This window comes from Stegastes partitus, unplaced genomic scaffold (assembly GCF_000690725.1).
Source record: "Stegastes partitus isolate 25-593 unplaced genomic scaffold, Stegastes_partitus-1.0.2 Scaffold256, whole genome shotgun sequence".
Lineage (NCBI taxonomy): Eukaryota > Metazoa > Chordata > Actinopteri > Pomacentridae > Stegastes > Stegastes partitus.
Window position 1 is genome coordinate 68458 of NW_007577987.1, and position 18579 is coordinate 87036.

Consider the following 18579-nt stretch of genomic DNA (forward strand, 5'->3'; position numbering starts at 1 on the left):
ATTACTGTCAACCGGTAGTTAGAAAATAAAATATGTTTTTCTAATTATTTCATTCTTACACTGTGTCAGTTCCCCTGAGAATACCACTTGATACTATAGGACAGTTATCATTGTCTATAAATCAGAATTATCCAGTGCAGTGAGGTGTTGACTGGATACGACAGCATCAACACAGACAGCACTGAATCATGCTCAGAGGTATGTTATGTGGTGGAAGCACACCTGAATACACAGGAGTTTCTGGGGCTTGAATCCGTAGAGGACGATGGCGCATTTATCATTCTGGGCGGCAGAGACATTAATATGCTAATATGCTCAGGGCCCTTATGTCAGGTATACTTAATCATAACCTATTAAATACAAGCATCGATCAGATGTCACTCGTTCCAAGCTGTAGACCCTGAGCTGATATGACCAAATGTCAGTTTGTAGGTGAAGCGGTTGAACAAGGGAAACTTTACTCTATTAAACTTGTTTCCCTGACTCATCACTGATGAAAACAGTTTAAAAAAGGCGTCCGTATGCGTCTTCTGGAAAGCTTGTGGCTGTGTTGTCTATATTATTTTGTTGTCCTTCACGAGGATGCTACGATGTCATGGTTATTTTCTCTTCACAAATGGTGGGTTTTTTTTATAGCTGGTTCTGCATTTGCTTTGATAGTGAGAGAGGAGAGATGAAGGATGACATACAACAAAGGCCTTGAACCAGACTTAAAAATAAAGACATTGCAAGTACACTGACACCTCTTCTAAAGACATGAATTCATATGTGAGACACCATGAAATGACTTTACATGGTCACAGTTGTTTATCATATTTTAATCAATGCATTGTGTGACATTTTTTTTTAGGTTCACATGCAATGAAAAATTGAAGGCATGTTCCTTCCATAGCCAAGCAGGTCTCACTTAAAGGCCACCTCTTTGGGTGTTTACTTCAGTCTATATGTGAAGCAGATAGAGAAACATCAGATGAATCTAAATGAGGCGATCACGATTCGTGGCTGTAGCGAATTTCCATTCAGCAAACAATAAAGCACACACACACAGGGCTTCTAGTATGTACATGTAGTCAATTTACACTAGTATTACGACAGTGCTCTGCCCACAACCAGGGCTTATAGTCCTTCTGCCTGCTGATTGACTACTTCTCTGCCTCAGTATTCATCATAATTACTGCAGCGGCTGCTGTGCCATATTTACCCTGAGAGACTAATGAAGCTGTGAAAAACAACAACTGCACAGTCTCTGTTCTCAAATTCACAACAGTTCAATCACCTGTAACAATCATCAATCAGTTTAACAAAATGAAAGTAAATACAGATAGAGAACGATTTTTCATTTTTACCTCTGGAATGAAAAGATATTCTAAGAAACAATAATAAACTAACTGAACTCAGTCTGGAAGATAAAGGTTCCCAATATTCTGCTTGGACAAGTTCAAGAATGTAGTGAAACCCCTGACCATGAGCCTCGTTGGAGCACACGAACTGGAATGTACTGTAAAGGAAATTTACTGCGATTAAACCACATTTTATGCATAATACTGTTGTAGAATAATGCTAACTTGGTTGAAAATACAATTTTATTCAATGTTCATGGATAAACTTCATGTAACACCATTTTGGGATGCATAGTTTTGTTTGTTTGCTGAATCTCAGTAGAAGATGAGACAAAGAAACTTTGACGGCATTGAATAAAGTTGTCGCCACCCATGAGACACAAGATGGTAAATTTTTGAACCGACACCTTTAATCGAAAGTTTGGTGACATTTTATTGATAAGCAGCGAACAGAAGTTATTCTGAACAGCAAGCAAAGCACGGTTTTAATTTTGAGAGTCGTGTAGTCATTAGACTTCATTTGCATGTAAATGTGTGTGTCATCTGCATACATGAATAATGACACAGATGCGGACGCAGATTTTGCCAAAATGTAGGAAAGCAACAGAAAGTAGCAAAAATCTTCAGCTGAAACTGTTAATGCCAAAGCTGATAACACTGATGACAAAGGACTTACATTTTTGGTTGGTGTACAGCACCTTCTCTGTCCACCATCAAGGAATCTATGTGGTCAAAGTTCCAATTTCAGGCGATGCAGTTGAGTTCACAGAGTTCAAATCTGACGGCAGAACATTCAACACCCAGGCAGTTAACACACCTGCTGTTTTATAGATAGCCCCAGATGCCATCAGCGTCTTGATGTGCATCATTGCAATTTCATGAATGTGGCTGCATCAGTATGCGCTACTGTCCTATTTCCCTGTTTCAAAGCACATTCTCTCCCCAGAAAAACAGCATTTTTTATCACACTCATCCCACAGACCAAGTCAGCTGTTACTGTACCCTGACAGCCTCCTTTGTCTGGCAGTTAGATGTGTTCGATGGCAAAACCGACTCCTGGAAATTATGTTTAGATATTAGTAGTTTTCTCACGGTTTAATGGCAGCATAATCATTGATTATAGTTGCCCATAACAAGAGCAGGAGCGAGAAGAGGTAAAAAAATATTTTATTCAAACTTTATGGGCAACTGTGTATATCCCTCTACTGAGGGCCCTCTAGGTTAAAATGTAATCCCAAAATCAATTTTTGTTTGACATTGTGTTTGACCTTGAAATATTACCCAAATTCCTCTGTTACATCCCCAGTGGGAAGCCTAGAAATGGTTTCTGATACGAACAGTGTGTCTATCTTGCAGCGTCGTTAAGCTGCAGTGCAGTCAAAATGTATGACTTGAAATATCATCCAAGGTCAAATATAACATCATCAATGGAAAGCCCCAACATGGTTGATTACCACACGAGATACCAGAAATAATGCCAGAATAATGAGAGAGATAACTTTTTTGTTAGAGAATTTCTTATGAATTTCTTCAGAGTCAGAAGTTTACATACATTTCCTTCGTATTTGGTAGCGTTGTCTTAAACTGTATGACTTGGGTCAAACGTTTTGGGTTTCCTTCCACAAGCTTCTCACAATAGTTTGCTGGGATTCTGGCCCATTCCTCCTGACAGAACTGGTGGAAATGAGTCAGGTTTGTTGGCTGCCTTGCTCCACACACCTTTTCAGTTCTGCCCACAAATTTTGTACAGGACTGAGATCAGGGCTTTGTGATGGCCACTCCAAAACACTGACTTTGTTGTCCTGAAGTCTAATCAGGCAGTATGCTTCTGGCATTGTCCATTTGAAAGACCCATTTGCGCCCAAGCTTTAACTTTATGGCTGATGTCTTGAGATGGTGCTTTAATATTTCCACATAATGTTCTTCCCTCATGATGCCATCTATTTTGTGAAGTGCATGACAGCATCACGTCAACATGATGCTGCCACCCCCGTACTTCACAGATGGGATGGTGTTCTCAGGCTTGCAAGCTTCCCCATTTTTCCTCCAAATGTAACGATGGTCATTATGGCCCAACAGTTCTATTTTAGTTTCATCAGACTGCAGGAGATGTCTCCAAAACTTAAGGTCTTTGTCTCTGTGTGCATTTGTAAACTGTAATCTGATTTTTTATGTTGCTTTTGGAGTAATGTCTCCTCCTCTCTGAGCATCCTTTCAGCCCATGTCGGTACAGGACTGGTTTCACTGTGGATAATGACACTCTTACCAGCTTCAGCAGCATCTTCACAAGGTCGTCTGCTTTTGTTCTGAGGTTGATACACACATTTTGCACCAAAACACTTCATCTCTGGGACACAGAACTCGTCTCCTTCCTGAGTGCTATGATGGCTGGACATTCCCATAGTGTTTATACTTGTGTGTAATTGTTTGAACAGATGAACGTGGAACCTTCAGGCATCTGGAAATTGTACCCAAGGATGAAGCAGACTTGTGGAGGTCCACAATTCTCTTCCTGATATCTTGACTGATTTCTTTAGATTTTCCATGTTGTCACAAAAGGAGGCAGTGTGTTTGAGGTGTGCCTTAAAATACATCCACAGGTGTGCCTCCAATTAACTCAAATGTTATCAATTAACCTATCAAAAGCTTCCAAAACCATGACATCATCATCTAGGCTTTCCCAAAAAGGTTGAAGACATAGTAATGTTAGTGTAAGTAAACTTCTGACTTTGAAGAAAGTAAGAAAAAATTCTCTAAAAAAAAGTCATCATTCCTGCGTTTAGCAAATAGAAATAATTTTGGTAATCCTAACTGATCTAAAACAGGAAAACTTTAGTCTGATTTAATGTCAGACAGTGAGGAAAAAAAAGGTTATATGTCTTTTTATACAGTGTATGTAAACGTCAGGTTTCAATTGTATTTTGTAGTAAGTTGGTTTGCTGTGGTTCAGTGCAATCATAGCTGGCAGGGATAACTGTATCCCTCTACTGAGGACCCTCTAGTTGAATTATGTTGTCAGCACTTTCTTTTTCTTTTATTAGAAACAAGCTTGTGTCCTTTTGTAATTTTCTTTCACTTTCGGCGTTCCTTCCTGGGCTCTATCAGTTCCCTACGATACAAATATGAGAGAGCTGAGCAATGGAACGGTTATATTCAAATTGCATTTCATTCTACTTTTCTCATGAATTTCAAATACAGGCTTCAAAGCTGTCTGATGAACCAAATGTAACTCTCCCAGACAAAAAAAATCTTTCTCAGTCTCTCTGTTTCATACAGGGTTCATCGAACACAAGTGTTCTTCTACACATGAGGCCACACGTATTTAAATGGACAAGCACAGACATTTCTTTACATGCGCTCATATGCATGTGCTAAAACAAACACACCCTGTTATTTAATTTATTTGTTGTTTGCTTTGTTTGTTTGATCCCATGGTTGCTTTTTTGTAGATTCAGGACTTTTGCATTAGATTAGAATGTATGTTGAGAGGAGATTTCTTCTATAAACCTCCAGGGTTTTCTTTTAATCCCACCTGCAGTGTTTACTTGTATTGTTTCTTTTATTGTGCAAATTAAGGCAGTCTTGTGAAACAGTAGCTGTTAACAATGCAAAAATATTCTGTAATGTCTACTTGTTCACAGATCTGACTTTGAGAAGTGTTGCTTGTGCTGTAACATTGAACCCTGATCATCAGGTCTACTAAGATTTCAAGGGAATTTTCCAGCTCCAAATGGCAGACAGACAAAGTTATCAACTAGCTGGTAAACACGATGCAACATTTAGCAGCTCAAAACATGCAGGTATTTTTTCTATGAAGCCAGTTAAAGCCAGTCTAACTGACTGAATATTAGACTTGAATTAAAACAGTGATGCTTTCTATCTCTGAATCTGCTGGATGTGTAAAATCATATCAACTTAGAAGAGAGTAACACTATGTTTAATAATTGTTTTTGCAGTTTAGTTTCACCACCTACAGAAGGTTAATACCTCCTACACGTGTAAACAGTCATAATAATTCAGCAGTATGAAAGCAACGATTAAAGAAACGAGTCAAGCTGAATATTATTGGATTAAACTGATCCAGATTTTTCATAACAGCAAACTCTGGCTTATTTCCTCTACATAAATCATGCTAATTTATTTCAGTTTGACTCCACTGTTTCTGGAGCTGAAGCCTTAAAACTCAGTGGTATATACTGTATATATATATATATACGTATATTTTTTAATGAAATGTCTTCCTACATTTTAAAATAAGGCTAGAATCTGCATTCAGCTTCACATCCTAAAATCATAGGGGAAACTCTTCACATGTCCATTAATTCAAGGTTTCCTGGTTTTTCTCATTACTTCACCATCTGTTGCTGCACTATGGGTGAAGTGGGCGTTCGCCAAGGAGGCTGCTTGACAGTAACTCAATTTCTAATGGCCACATGGTGTCTTGGTTTATAACAGCGGTAATCAAATGATTGCATTTACAAGCCAGAGGCTTAACAGTTTGAAATGAACCTGCTACACTGCACTTCACTTGAAGCTGTAAACTCTCCTTAACTAGATTATAATATGTTAAGTTTGCTGTACTAATTGAGGTCTGTGATTGTGATGTAGTTTGTGGAGTGAAGTCAATAAAGCGTGAGCTTAACTGATCAAAATGATGCTTTTGTTTTCAATGACACAAAGAACTGATGACTTTGTAAAAATGACTTTAAACTGATTCCTCTGGGACTATTTTTAAAGGACACGTTGTGCTTTTACTTAACGGTAAAACATAACATGAAATGTGACACAAAAATCGCCTGATAATGTCGTTGAACAACAGCAACAGAACGTGCAGCTGAAGTGAACTGGCTGTGAATGTGAACATGACTGTTGTCAGACAGACTGGAGGCTACTGGATCCGACTCCACTCTCCACACAAGGGAGCATAGATAATGAATGGATGACTGGTAATGTTTGTTTCAGTTTATCACTTTTGACTCACTGCTCACAAAGTTGGAAAAAACACAAATGTGTACTTGCTCATTTGTAGAGACTCACGTTGTTAGGTTGCATTAAAGCTGGACCGTCCACTGCTTTAACCACATTTAGTTGGTGACGGTGTCTTCAGATTCAGTTTCTAATTATGTTTAAGTTGCAGCCTGTCACTCATGAAGGAGTTTGTTTGCGTTCTTACCATAAATATGATCCAACTCTAGATCCTTTGCAAAATATTGTCTGTAAGCCAAGATTTATTGTGTGCTCTTTACTGAGAAACTGGTAGCAGAGGCACATCCAGAGCTGAGTCGAATAAGAAAAGGCAGATAACCAGCTTGTGATGAAATGTATTCATGTTATTTGCACTTGAGACGTATATTAATCTGACTTTAAAGCCACATAATGTGACTGTATTTGAATGCTCCATTCACATCACTTCATTCCTCTGCATCTGTTGCTTTTCCTGCACACTTTGCTTTTCCATCCTAGCGCAGAATAAGGTAGATAAAAACGACTTATCACAAGGAAGAGAGAATGGAAGACGTGTTTCCTCTCTGTTACTTAACCCGCCTCATCTTTCGGTCTCACAGGGCAGTAAATGCACCGTCAATGCCAAACGGACTGCAGTGCGCACCGGCAAATGTTGCGCGCTTTGCTGTTGCGCGCACTTTGTTCTTCCTTGGAAGAAGGAGACTATTCCGCCGGTGTTTGATTAGTTTCTCTTGTTTGGTTTATTTGGGTGTCACACAAAAGAGAAGAACGCGTCAAAAACTTTACTGGAGGCGCAAACAATGGAAGGAATCTAAAATTATCACTCTGCAGACTGAGGTGAGTGGGTCGTGATCTGGCACATATTGTGTCTTTCCGTTTATAAATAACCATCACAAGTCGTCACAGGGCTCAGTGGGCTGAAAGAGAGAGGCAGCATTTTTTTTCCCGGCGTTGTGGATAGTTGTACTACGGAGACATGAGGCTGGGGTAGTCCCATAGCTCCAGGAAACGTTATTTCAACAGTTCCTGCACGCGAATGAAAGATTTTCCAAGTCCAGCAGCTGAGCAGGAATCAGTCGTCTTGACTGTAGTCACAGATTCAGGTGAGCCCTCTTTGTAGATGCAGTAAGTGTTCAGATTGTCAAATGTGAACACATCATTGCAGATTAGTGCATTTGTCTTTTCATATGTGGCTGTGGTTTGTGTGTTCACTGTCATATTTCAAGAGCTTTGAAAGATATGTCCACTCTAAAAAAGTATTGTTTGTTTGTTTTGCTTTTTTTTTTTTAATGGTACATATAATATTAAGAATATTAATAATGATTAATACATTAAAAAAATACACACGCCTGTGAGTTTTGACTTTTGGTAACAGCTGTAGTATAAGTATGTAAGACGTAGAATACAGTGCTTATAAAAGATACTTACCCCCCATGAAAGTTCTTCCCTCGTACTGCTTTTTAAAATCATAGTCACTTTAATTTGGCTTTTAGGACAAGCATTTACAAACAACAATTATTTCATGTCGAAGTGAAAAGAGATTTCTATAAAGTAATGTCAACTAATTAGATGTAAAATAAGTGATTGCGTAAGTGCTCATTCCCTCTAAGTATTGATTTACCTTTGGCCGCACAGAGCACTGAGCCTGTGTGGACGGATCTCAATCAGCCTTGCACATCTAGACGATGTCATTTTACCTTTCTCTGACTGGTTACATAGAGATTGTAAGTGAACAGCCACAAATTATCATTTTGATGGAGGTTTGGGCTCTGACTCGTCACTCAAGAACATTCACCTTGTCTTCAAACTGTTTCTTTGTGTCTTTGGCTGCATGTTTCGTGTCGTGTTCTTGCTGAATAACAGATCTTCTCTAATGTGCACACCATGTCAGGTTGTCCTACAGCGTTTTTACTGCATTCATTATACCCTCCACCCTTACAACCCTTCAAGGTTCTGCTGCCAAAAAGCATCCATCCCCCCATCTGCCACCTGATGCTGCCACCTCCATGCTGCATGGGAGGACGAGTGTGTCTGTGAAGTTGTGCAACGTTTGGTGTCAAACAAACACAGCATCTAATTTGACGGCCAAAAAGCCCAATTTTCATCTCAGCAGATCAAAACTTTCTTCCAGTTGTTTTTAAAGTCTCCCATGTGCCTTCTAGTGAACTCAATTCTAGATTCAATATGACGTAGTTTATTTAACAGTGCCACTTTCCCATAAAGCTTTGATGGTGAAGAAATCTGGGCAACAGTTGTTGGATCTAGTAACTCCTTCAGGGAAGCCATAGGTGTCTTGGTGGCCTCTCTAATTGCTCTCTTGGAAGGTCACTCAGTTTCTGAGAACAGTGCCACTCTAGACAGATTTACCCCTGTGCCATATTCCTTCCATGTCTTAATGATAGATTTACCCTTACTCAGAATGCTCAGTGACTTGGAAATCTAATTGTATACATCCCCTGACACCTGGAAGTGTTTTTACACTTCAGTCACTTAAGACACTTTCACTGCACTCAGATTATCTTCATTTCACTAATTGCGTTACTTCAAGCACCAGTTGGCTGCGTCTGTGTTAAATTAATTGAGCCACTTTGAAGGTGGTAAACACTTATGCAATCACTTATTTTACATTTTCTATTTTTAACTATTATTACTTTGTATAGATCTGTTTTCAGAGTTTTTTTCTTTGTAAATTCTTAAAAAAAAAAAAAAAAAAAGGAAATAAATTGACCATGACTATAAATATTGAAACACAATACGTAGAAAAGTAGAGAATAATAATAAGTAGACAAAATTTTGAAGGGTGCTGATTACTTTTAATAGGATAAATGATAAATCATGGTTGAACTTCTTCTGTAGTACAAGTTAAATATGTAGTTGGTATCAGCATAATCACCCATCCATTATCTATACACAGCTTAATCCTCACTAGGGTCATGGGGGGCTGGAGTCTAACCCAGCTGACTCAGGGTGAAGGCAGGGGACACCCTGGACAGGTCACCAGTCTATCACAGGGCTACACTTAGAGACAGACAACCAAGCACACTCACATTCACACCTACGGACAATTTAGAATCTCCAATTAACCTCAACATGTTTTTGGACTGTGTGGGAGGAAGCCGGAGAACCCAGAGAGAACCCACGCTGCACAGGGAGAACATGCAAACTCCACGCAGAAAGACCTCCTAACCGGGGATCTTCTAGCTGTGAGGCGACAGTGCTAACCACAGAGCCACCGTGTAGCCCCCAGCACAATCATAATGGAAAAAATAACTAATCATAAAACAACATATTTGTAGTCAGCTTTATTACGAGAAAGCCTCTTGGGTGAATGGTGAAACGTCTTCGAGAACTAAAAAAGACGTCCATTTATCTTGTACTGAAGCCCTTAGCACTTTTTAGACACCATTGTGTGTATATATATTGACACATAACATTGTGTAGGTCTCCCTTGTGACACAAAAACAGCCCTGGCCTGTCGGGTCATGGACTTCTGAGGGTGTCCTGTGGTGTCTGGCGTTGGGACGTTGTCAGTGGATGATTTGGGTCTCATGAATTATGGTTTGGGGCCTCTGTGGATTGGACTTGTTCCAGCACGTCAGATGGATACTCAATTGGTCCATGTGAGTTTGGTCCATCTGGGGAGTTTGTAGGACGATGAATGCTCCGGGCTGTTTGTGGTGGTCTTTAAGTTTTTGTGGTGTACTCTGTCCTGCTGGGGAAACCAGCTGGCATTGGGGAATGTAGTGGTTTGCAACAAAGTTCAGAAGGGTGGCACGTGTGAAAGCAACATGAATGCCAGGAGTTTTCTCAGCATAACATTGCATCATACCAAGATGATCAATGTTGGTTGCCTGACATTTCTGTGATTTTAATGTTGTGGCTGATTGGTGTATGCCCGTGGGTCAAACTCATGTCTCTTCTTATTTCACAGATTGACTTATGGGGACTTTCAGCCATGGATGCAGCAGACCAGTTGAATATGACTCCAGTGGAAGATGCTGAACATGAATTTACATCTCTCAACTGCTGCTCAGCTACAGGCATATTCAATGAGAACTTTTTGGACCTGGATGACAGCACAAAGCTGGTTGGAGTTCAGGTTGTTCTCATCCTTGCTTACTGCACAATTATCTTGTTTGGAGTCACTGGAAACTCTTTGGTGATATACGTTGTGTACAAGTTTAGAAATTTACGGACTGTGACCAACTTCTTCATTGTAAACTTAGCCGTTGCTGACTTGCTGGTGAACATGCTGTGTTTGCCGTTCACCCTCATCAACACTCTTTATGGTGAGTGGATGTTTGGTCAGGTGTCCTGCTTCATGCTGCCTTACGCTCAAGGCTTGGCGGTGCACGTGTCCACCATCACGCTCAACATCATCGCTCTGGACCGCCACAGGAGCATCGTCTACCACATGGAGACCAAGATGTCCAAAGACATGTGTGCCGTGGTCATTGTCGTCACGTGGGCCGTCAGCGCCTTGTTGGCAAGTCCGCTCGCCATTTTTAAGGAGTACGGGACATTCGATCTTTCACCGGACGAGTCTATTCAGGTGTGTATAGAGAAGTGGCCAGAAAGCAGCATGAACGGAAGCATCTACAGTATATCAATGCTGCTGGTTCAATACGGTTTACCTTTGGCCATCAACTCTGTTGCTTACATCCGCATCTGGAATAAACTGAAAAATCACATGACTTACGGTCGAAATGACCGTCACCAGCGCAGGAAGAAGACCACGAAGATGCTGCTGACCATGGTGGTGGTCTTTGCTGTATTCTGGTTGCCGTTCCATGCATTTCAGTTGGCTGCAGACATCGACAGCTCTGTGTTGTCTATGAAGGACTTCAAGCTGCTTTACACCGTGTTCCACATTGTGGCGATGTGCTCAACGTTCGTCAACCCCATACTTTACGGGTGGATGAACAACAACTACAGATCGGCTTTTATGTCTGTTTTTGAGTATTACAGGCCCTCCAATGTCACGTCAAGATGCTCCAAAAGCAGAGAGACCCAAAATGAGGAAGACAGGGTTTGTACTGATTGCAAATCATCAAACGTCTAAGTGGCACAATGGAAGACAGATCATTGATCATCATTTGCTGAAATGTGAAGTGTTTTTTTTCTTGTTATTTTTGAGGATTATTGGGTAAGAAGAAATTACTTTTAACATGTAAAAAAAAAAAAAAAAGGGCTTGGGAGAGCCACACAAACTCTCGCTCCAAGAAAACATGAAGTACTGCTCAACTTTAATGTTTGTGAGTCCAACTACGATGAGTCTGTGTTTGTTTGGCATGTTTCAGGCAGTTTGTCTTAATTTATTAAATGATTTGAATCTTAAACTTGAGCACAGATGGCATAACTGGGGAAGCTTGATTAACCTTGACAGTGGTGACTCTGTAGTAGATGTATGAAAATCCTTTCTGTCTAAAAAATAATATTTTTAATAAAGCAGTAAAAAATAGCCCTGCAGTCTTTTTTAAACCAGATTTAATAATAAAATATTTGTCCTGGAAAAGAAAAAAAATTGAAACCTCCCTGCTCTGAAAAAATGTGGACTATTCTCTCGTAAGCAAAAATTAAAAATACACAATCGTCTCCTTTTCTGATCCTCTCCACTGGTTATTTATATAGAGTCCATAGTAGAAAAACAGACACGGTCATGTCGGTGCTACGCTGTGAAGCCAAACAGAGTCTTTATTGCTGTATTTACAGACAAATGTTAGTGTAATCCAGCATAATGAGACACACTGTTGTCAGTGTTATAGATGAATAGGTTAAATAGGGATATGCATGATAAGAATTAATGTCCTTTTCTATGGGTTTCTCTTTTTTTGTTTGTTTTGTAAAACAATGATGGCATAATTATTCATTCCCAATCTAATACAGCTGTTTTTAAATACTTACTAGTATTCAAGGCTACCAAATTGGGAATACATACAGATATAGATTCAACTTTTCAGGTGCTGTTGCTAAGAAGCAAACACAGCAAAAATAAATGACGTGCCTCGAAAGTTAAGAGAAGAAATTATTACGTTAAACGCACCCAAAAAAACCCAACAAAAAGCAACAACAATAAGTTAAACACCCATTTCGGACACTTCAAGTTCAAAGTGTCATAAGAATATTTCAAACTGACTGTAGCTCTGTTGTATCAGCCTACATGAGGACGATGTTAGAGAGGAGAAGACTGCCACTGGAAGAGAACATCCAGAGGGCTTGTCGTCCTTCACGAGTTTAATTAATCATTGTTGAGCCCAGCCAATCTCAGAAGTATCCTCTGCAAAGTACTAAAGGGGTTCTGCGGCGACAGTTCTTGCAGCCACAAAGGTTGAGGTTGCCGTAAAACAGCTTGCAATTTCCTGCAGTGGAAAACAACCTAACATAAGCGGCTGCGTCGATGCATAGAAGCAGTCAGAACAGTCAGGCTTGTGGAAAACATGTTCTGTTGAGAAAAGGCCACTGTCCCCTGAACTTAACATTTAGTCCACGTGTATCTCATTTAGCTTTGAAATCATCTGTATAACGATGACCAAGACATTCGACCTCCCCGCGGAGCTTACAAGCGTCAACACCTGAGCTGAATTCAGAACATTTTAGTTTCCTGTCCTTTTACATTTAATTAATGTTACACTCTTTCTGATATTACTGAATGTTTGAGGTCAAATTCTGCTGTCTGTTAATTCCTGAAAAGCTTAATTTCTTTGCTTTCATAAAATGATATAATTACAAAAAGATAGAGATCCGCCATCAGTGTGCAAACATGTAGGAATGGAGGTAATATGCCGTTTGGCTGAACCCATTTTCAGACATGAAACTGTTTTTACTAATTTGCATGGCCTGTTACAGAATGCCAAATCTGAGTCGGTATTAAAAGCTTTTCTAAAAGTGAAACTTTTATATATATATATATGGATTTAATTCAATGCTTGAAGTGTGTAAAAAAAAATGTTGTGAAACTTTGACAATGATAAGTGGCAGTGATTCTTCGATAAGAAGAAGCAGCTCACATTTTATAAATCGCATGTTTTACAATAAACTTTCTAGCAAGTGGATGAGCTTTCATAGGATTTTTTTTGATGTTTAGAAAAAGTCAAGAGCCTTTTTTAAAATCAATCTGTGCGTTTCTGAAGCCTGAATAAGGTCCCGCCTAAACCTTACAATGAAAGAATATCACAGCCCGCATGAGTTTGAGCCACATTTTTGCTCCACATGCTTTGACTTCACTTATTGGGGTTTATGTCCGTCAAGTGCTTCACAATACTGTCGAAGTATTTTCGTTCTTGTGCCACCTTTTTTTTCCATGTGCGTCATCTCAAGGCTAAAAACTGCTGAAAAGAAACTCAGCTGAATTGGCACACTTGATTGTATAACGGGGATGATGGTTTTGTTTAACCGAAGTGAGTTTTACAAGATGCGCTACTGTATATTTGCGGTAAATGTACTTTTCTTGCTGTAAACACAGTTACAATAGGCAGCTTCATGGTTTTTATACTTGAGCTGCCACTTGATTGCATCATTCATGCGTTGATTAATGTGAATTCAATGCTGAAAAGACTTAATCACCTGAAGGAATGTCGTATAAGTAAGATGTGCTGCTCTGAAGTATAGGGAATTTATTAACTTCATCAAAGATGCAAGAACCTTTGTTGAATTGCATTTAAATCACACCACTGAGCAGCGGTGTTCATTTAATGTACAATCTCACTGCAGAGACAAGAAATAAAAACGTGGAACTTTTTGTGTTCAAAGTGAGTTCATACACGTGTCTTTTTGCATGTTTGTTAGCGTCCAGTGTGTCATTAATAACGCCAAATGATGTGTTAATTAGGCAAGTGCTTTAAATGAATTAACTCACCTACAAATCAAAGCAGCGAAACTTAACAAAATAAGCCTTTTCCAGGTTCAGCTGTGTTAATTGGTCTCTGACAAGTGAATATCTAGCTAAAGTATTTGGCCTATTAAATGCTTAAGGCTGACAAATGTGTACAGAAAAGAAAAAATTACCAGTTTCATCTTTTGTTAATGTTAATTAATGCTTCAGAGTGTACTGTTGGTTGGATGCAGGAAATAATTTGTGGAAACTGTGATGAGCGTGCTCCACTACTTTATGTGATTGATGAATTAATCGAAAGAATTTTCTCCAGATTAATCAATATATGCCTGCTTAGGCTCTGTTTCACGAAAGCGATTTACTCAGTTGTCAAGATAATAGTGATGAATGAAGAACAGGAATTCTCCTCAATATGAAGCACGATCTGATGCTCAGAAAACAACATTTGTGAAACAAGCTTCTGGATTCACCGTTGATGCCAAACGTTCAATACTACAAGAATGATCATCCTCACAAACCTCCTGTTTATTAACTCCAGATAGCTCGGCATAAAGGATCAGCGGCATCTTTGAATATTCGGACTGATGTGGATGGAGAAAGGTTGTGTGCTGATTTTTACTGGGGACATTTGGTGCAGTGCTGCTGAATGGACATAGAATGGACAGTGTACATAGTCTTACTGCATGTGGTATCAGTGTGGTTGGACATTGGTCATTTTTCTGCATACTAAAATGTACAAAAACTAGGATTCACAAGTATTAAATAAATGTGAATTCATAGCATGCAACTGACGTGTGAAGTAAATACCATGAATCAACTGAACTTTGTTTCAGCCTTTATTGAGGCCTTTGTTATGGGGTCTGAGCCGCAGCCGCAGGGGGATGCACATGTTTGCATTATGTTTGCGCTCCGGGTTCAGCAGGAAACTGGAACAGGCTTTGTCGTTAGACAGAAGAAAGGAGTTCCTCCTCCTCCCCAACCTGTCTTTGTTTGCAGTGAGCATCGTAATTACCACTATTTGCTTTTACTGTGATTACACCGGCGCCCAGGTTTTGAAGAGCTCTTCCTGTTGACCATGTCCTCACTGATTTGCTTTGTGTGTACGTGAGCAGCCGAGGGACAGAGATGTTAGCTCCGGGTCTCCATTTTTAGTAAGCTCATCATGCTGTATTGAGCATTAAATCAATAATTGTTTCTTTGGCTGTCTGAAGTCACTGAGCAGCAGCAGTGGAGGACACCCTCTAATCACGGACAATGAACAATAGGTTTGAAATTTATTAAATTTACCCTCGTTTCCTGGAGGTCTCGTCTTTTGGCTTTCATACAAGAAAGCACTCGAGTCACTGGCCATGTCTGTCTCTCTGCTTCCCATCCACATGTATTAATAATTGATTAAGGGCAATTTTTTTTTGGACCAAGTATCGATTTTGTCAATGATCTGTATTTCTATTGTGAAATAATTAAGTGGAGCGTGACAGGTTATTCATCAGTCCTATTGGTTAATGGAGATTTAATGGGTTCTTTAGCCACTTAAGTGGGATGCCGTTGCCATATATATCATTTAAAAGGGAACACTGATGTGAAAGAAGAAGTTAATATTAATCAGCTACTTATTTAGGCAGAATAATTACCATGGTATCATACATTAAGTGAACCCAACATTAAAAAAAAGGAAGAAATTCTGCTTTTTTGAGTTGTTTTCATTTGGACCACTGGAAAACAAAACATCTAATTTTAAACTTCAATTATTTCATAAAATTACTGCAGTCTGACAGACACATAAGCCTGATGTCAAATGTAAATCCCAATACAACGATGAAGCAAATTCTTAACGGTCAAAGTTATCAAAATGACCTTGATTTCATTTTTTATGTTAATTCAACAAGTTTTGATTGTTGGATTAGTTGTATCAAGATATATAAAGCTGGTCAATGTAATCTGTTCAAGTTCAGTTAACACACTGTGCACTTAGCATATACACACAAAGACAAAATAGTTGGTAGCCCTCAGTTAATGAAAGAAAAACCCACAACGGTCACAGAAATAACTTGAATCTGACAAAAGTAATAATAAATAAAAATTCTATGAAAATTAACCAATGAAAATCAGACATTGCTTTTGAACTGTGGTTCAACAGAATTATTAAAAAAAAAAAAAAAAAAATGTCATGAAACAGGCCTGGACAAAAATGATGGTACTCCTAGAAAAGGCTGAAAATAATGTGACCATAGGGACATGTTCAATCAAGGTGTGTCCTCTAAGTAGCATCACAGGTGTCTACAAACTTGTAATCTGTCAGTCGGCCTATTTATAGGGTTACAAGTCGTCACTGTGCTGTTTGGTGACATGGTGTGTACCACACTAAACATGGACCAGAGGAAGCCAAGGAGAGAGTTGTCTCAGGAGATTAGAAAGAAAATTATAGACAAGCATGTTAAAGATAAAGGCTGTAAGACCATCTCCAAGCAGCTTGATGTTCCTGTGACTACAGTTCTACATATTATTCAGAAAACCTCCCTGGATGTGGCTGCAGGAGGAACATTGATGACAAATTGAAGAGACGAATAATAGGAATGGTAACAAAAGAGCCCAGAACAACCTCTAAAGACATTAAAGGTGAACTCCAAGGTCAAGGTCCATCAGTGTCAGATCACATCATCTGTTGTTGTTTGAGCTAAAGTGGACTTCATGAGAGACGACCAAGGAGGAGACCACTGTTGAAAACAAATCATAAAAAAGCCAGACTGGAATTTGTCAAACTGCATGTTGACAAGCCACAAAGCTTCTGGGAGAATGTCCTCTGGACAGATGAGACTAAACTGGAACATTTTGGCACATCAGCTCTATGTTCACAGACGCAAAAATGAAGCATATCAAGAACAGAACACTGTCCCTACTGTGGAACATGGAAGAGGCTCTGTTATGTTCTGGGGCTGCTTTGCTCCATCTGGCACAGGGTGTCTTGAATCTGTGCAGGGTCCAATGAAGTCTCAAGACTATCAAGGTGTTCTAGAGAGAAATGTGCTGCCCAGTGTCAGAAAGCTTGGTCTCAGTCGCAGGTCATGAGTCTTGCAACAGGATAATGACCCAAAACACATACAGCTAAAAACACCCAAGAATGGCTCAGAGGAAAACACTGGACTATTCTGAAGTGGCTTCTATGAGCCCTGATCTAAATCCTATTGAACATCTGTGGAAGGAGCTGAAACATGCCGTCTGGAGAAGGCACCCTTCAAACCTGAGACACCTGGAGCAGTCTGCTCATGAGGAGTGGACCAGAACACCTGCTGAGAGGAGCACAAGTCTCACTGACAGTTACAGAAATCATTTGATTGCAGTGATCGCCTCAAAAGGTTGTGCAACAAAATATTAAGTTAAGGGTCCCATCATTTTTGTCCAGGCCTGTTTCATGAGTTTATTTTTTTAAATAATTCTGTTAAACCACAGTTCAAAAGCAATGTCTGATTTTCATTGGTTAATTTTCCTATAATTTTTATTTATTATTACTTTTGTCAGATTCAAATTATTTCTGTGACCATCGTGGGTTTTCCTTTCATTAACCGAGGGGTACCAACTATTTTGTCCACGTATGTATGTACACAACATGCTTGGTATAGACTGCACAGTATACAACAGTAGTGAACACATCTTCTCTGTAGTATTATTTAGATACTAAATGGTGACACTAATTACGTTATTTCTAAGTTGAAGGTAGTGTTTCCTCTTATGCACAATTAAAAACAAATACTTTAGAAAGACTACTGAAAATACAGGCTTCAACCCAATGCAATGAAAGCGACTCAACTGTGAACACTGACACGGAGTTAGAACACCTGTAATCACTGAAACTAAACTGAAAACAACTGGGATTCCCAANTTCAAACCTGAGACACCTGGAGCAGTCTGCTCATGAGGAGTGGACCAGAACACCTGCTGAGAGGAGCACAAGTCTCACTGACAGTTACAGAAATCATTTGATTGCAGTGATTGCCTCAAAAGGTTGTGCAACAAAATATTAAGTTAAGGGTACCATCATTTTTGTCCAGGCCTGTTTCATGAGTTTATTTTTTTAAATAATTCTGTTAAACCACGGTTCAAAAGCAATGTCTGATTTTCATTGGTTAATTTTCCTATAATTTTTATTTATTATTACTTTTGTCAGATTCAAGTTATTTCTGTGACTGTTGTAGATTTTCCTTTCATTAACCGAGGGCTACCAACTATTTTGTCCACGTGTGTATGTACACAACATACTTGGTATAGACGGCACAGTATACAACAGCAGTGAACACATCTTCTCTGTAGCATTATTTAGATACTGAATGGCGTCACTAATTACGTTATTTCTAAGTTGAAGGTAGTGTTTCCTCTTATGCACAATTAGAAACAAACACTTTCGAAAGACTGTACTAAAAATACAGGCTTCAACCCCAATGCAATGAA

At 39.3% G+C, this 18579-nt stretch overlaps 1 protein-coding gene across 1 annotated transcript; it reads left to right on the plus strand.

Moving 5' to 3' along the window:
• Positions 1-10230: 10230 nt before the first annotated feature.
• Positions 10231-11367, plus strand: npy2r (neuropeptide Y receptor Y2). The gene has a single exon (XM_008282071.1). The coding sequence runs from the start codon at positions 10261-10263 to the stop codon at positions 11365-11367; it is 1107 nt and encodes a 368-aa protein (XP_008280293.1). The 5' UTR covers positions 10231-10260.
• Positions 11368-18579: the final 7212 nt, after the last annotated feature.

Coding starts and splice junctions, on each gene's coding strand:
- npy2r (XM_008282071.1), top strand. CDS start 10,261: ATGGATGCAGCAGACCAGTTGAATATGACTCCAGTGGAAGATGCTGAA.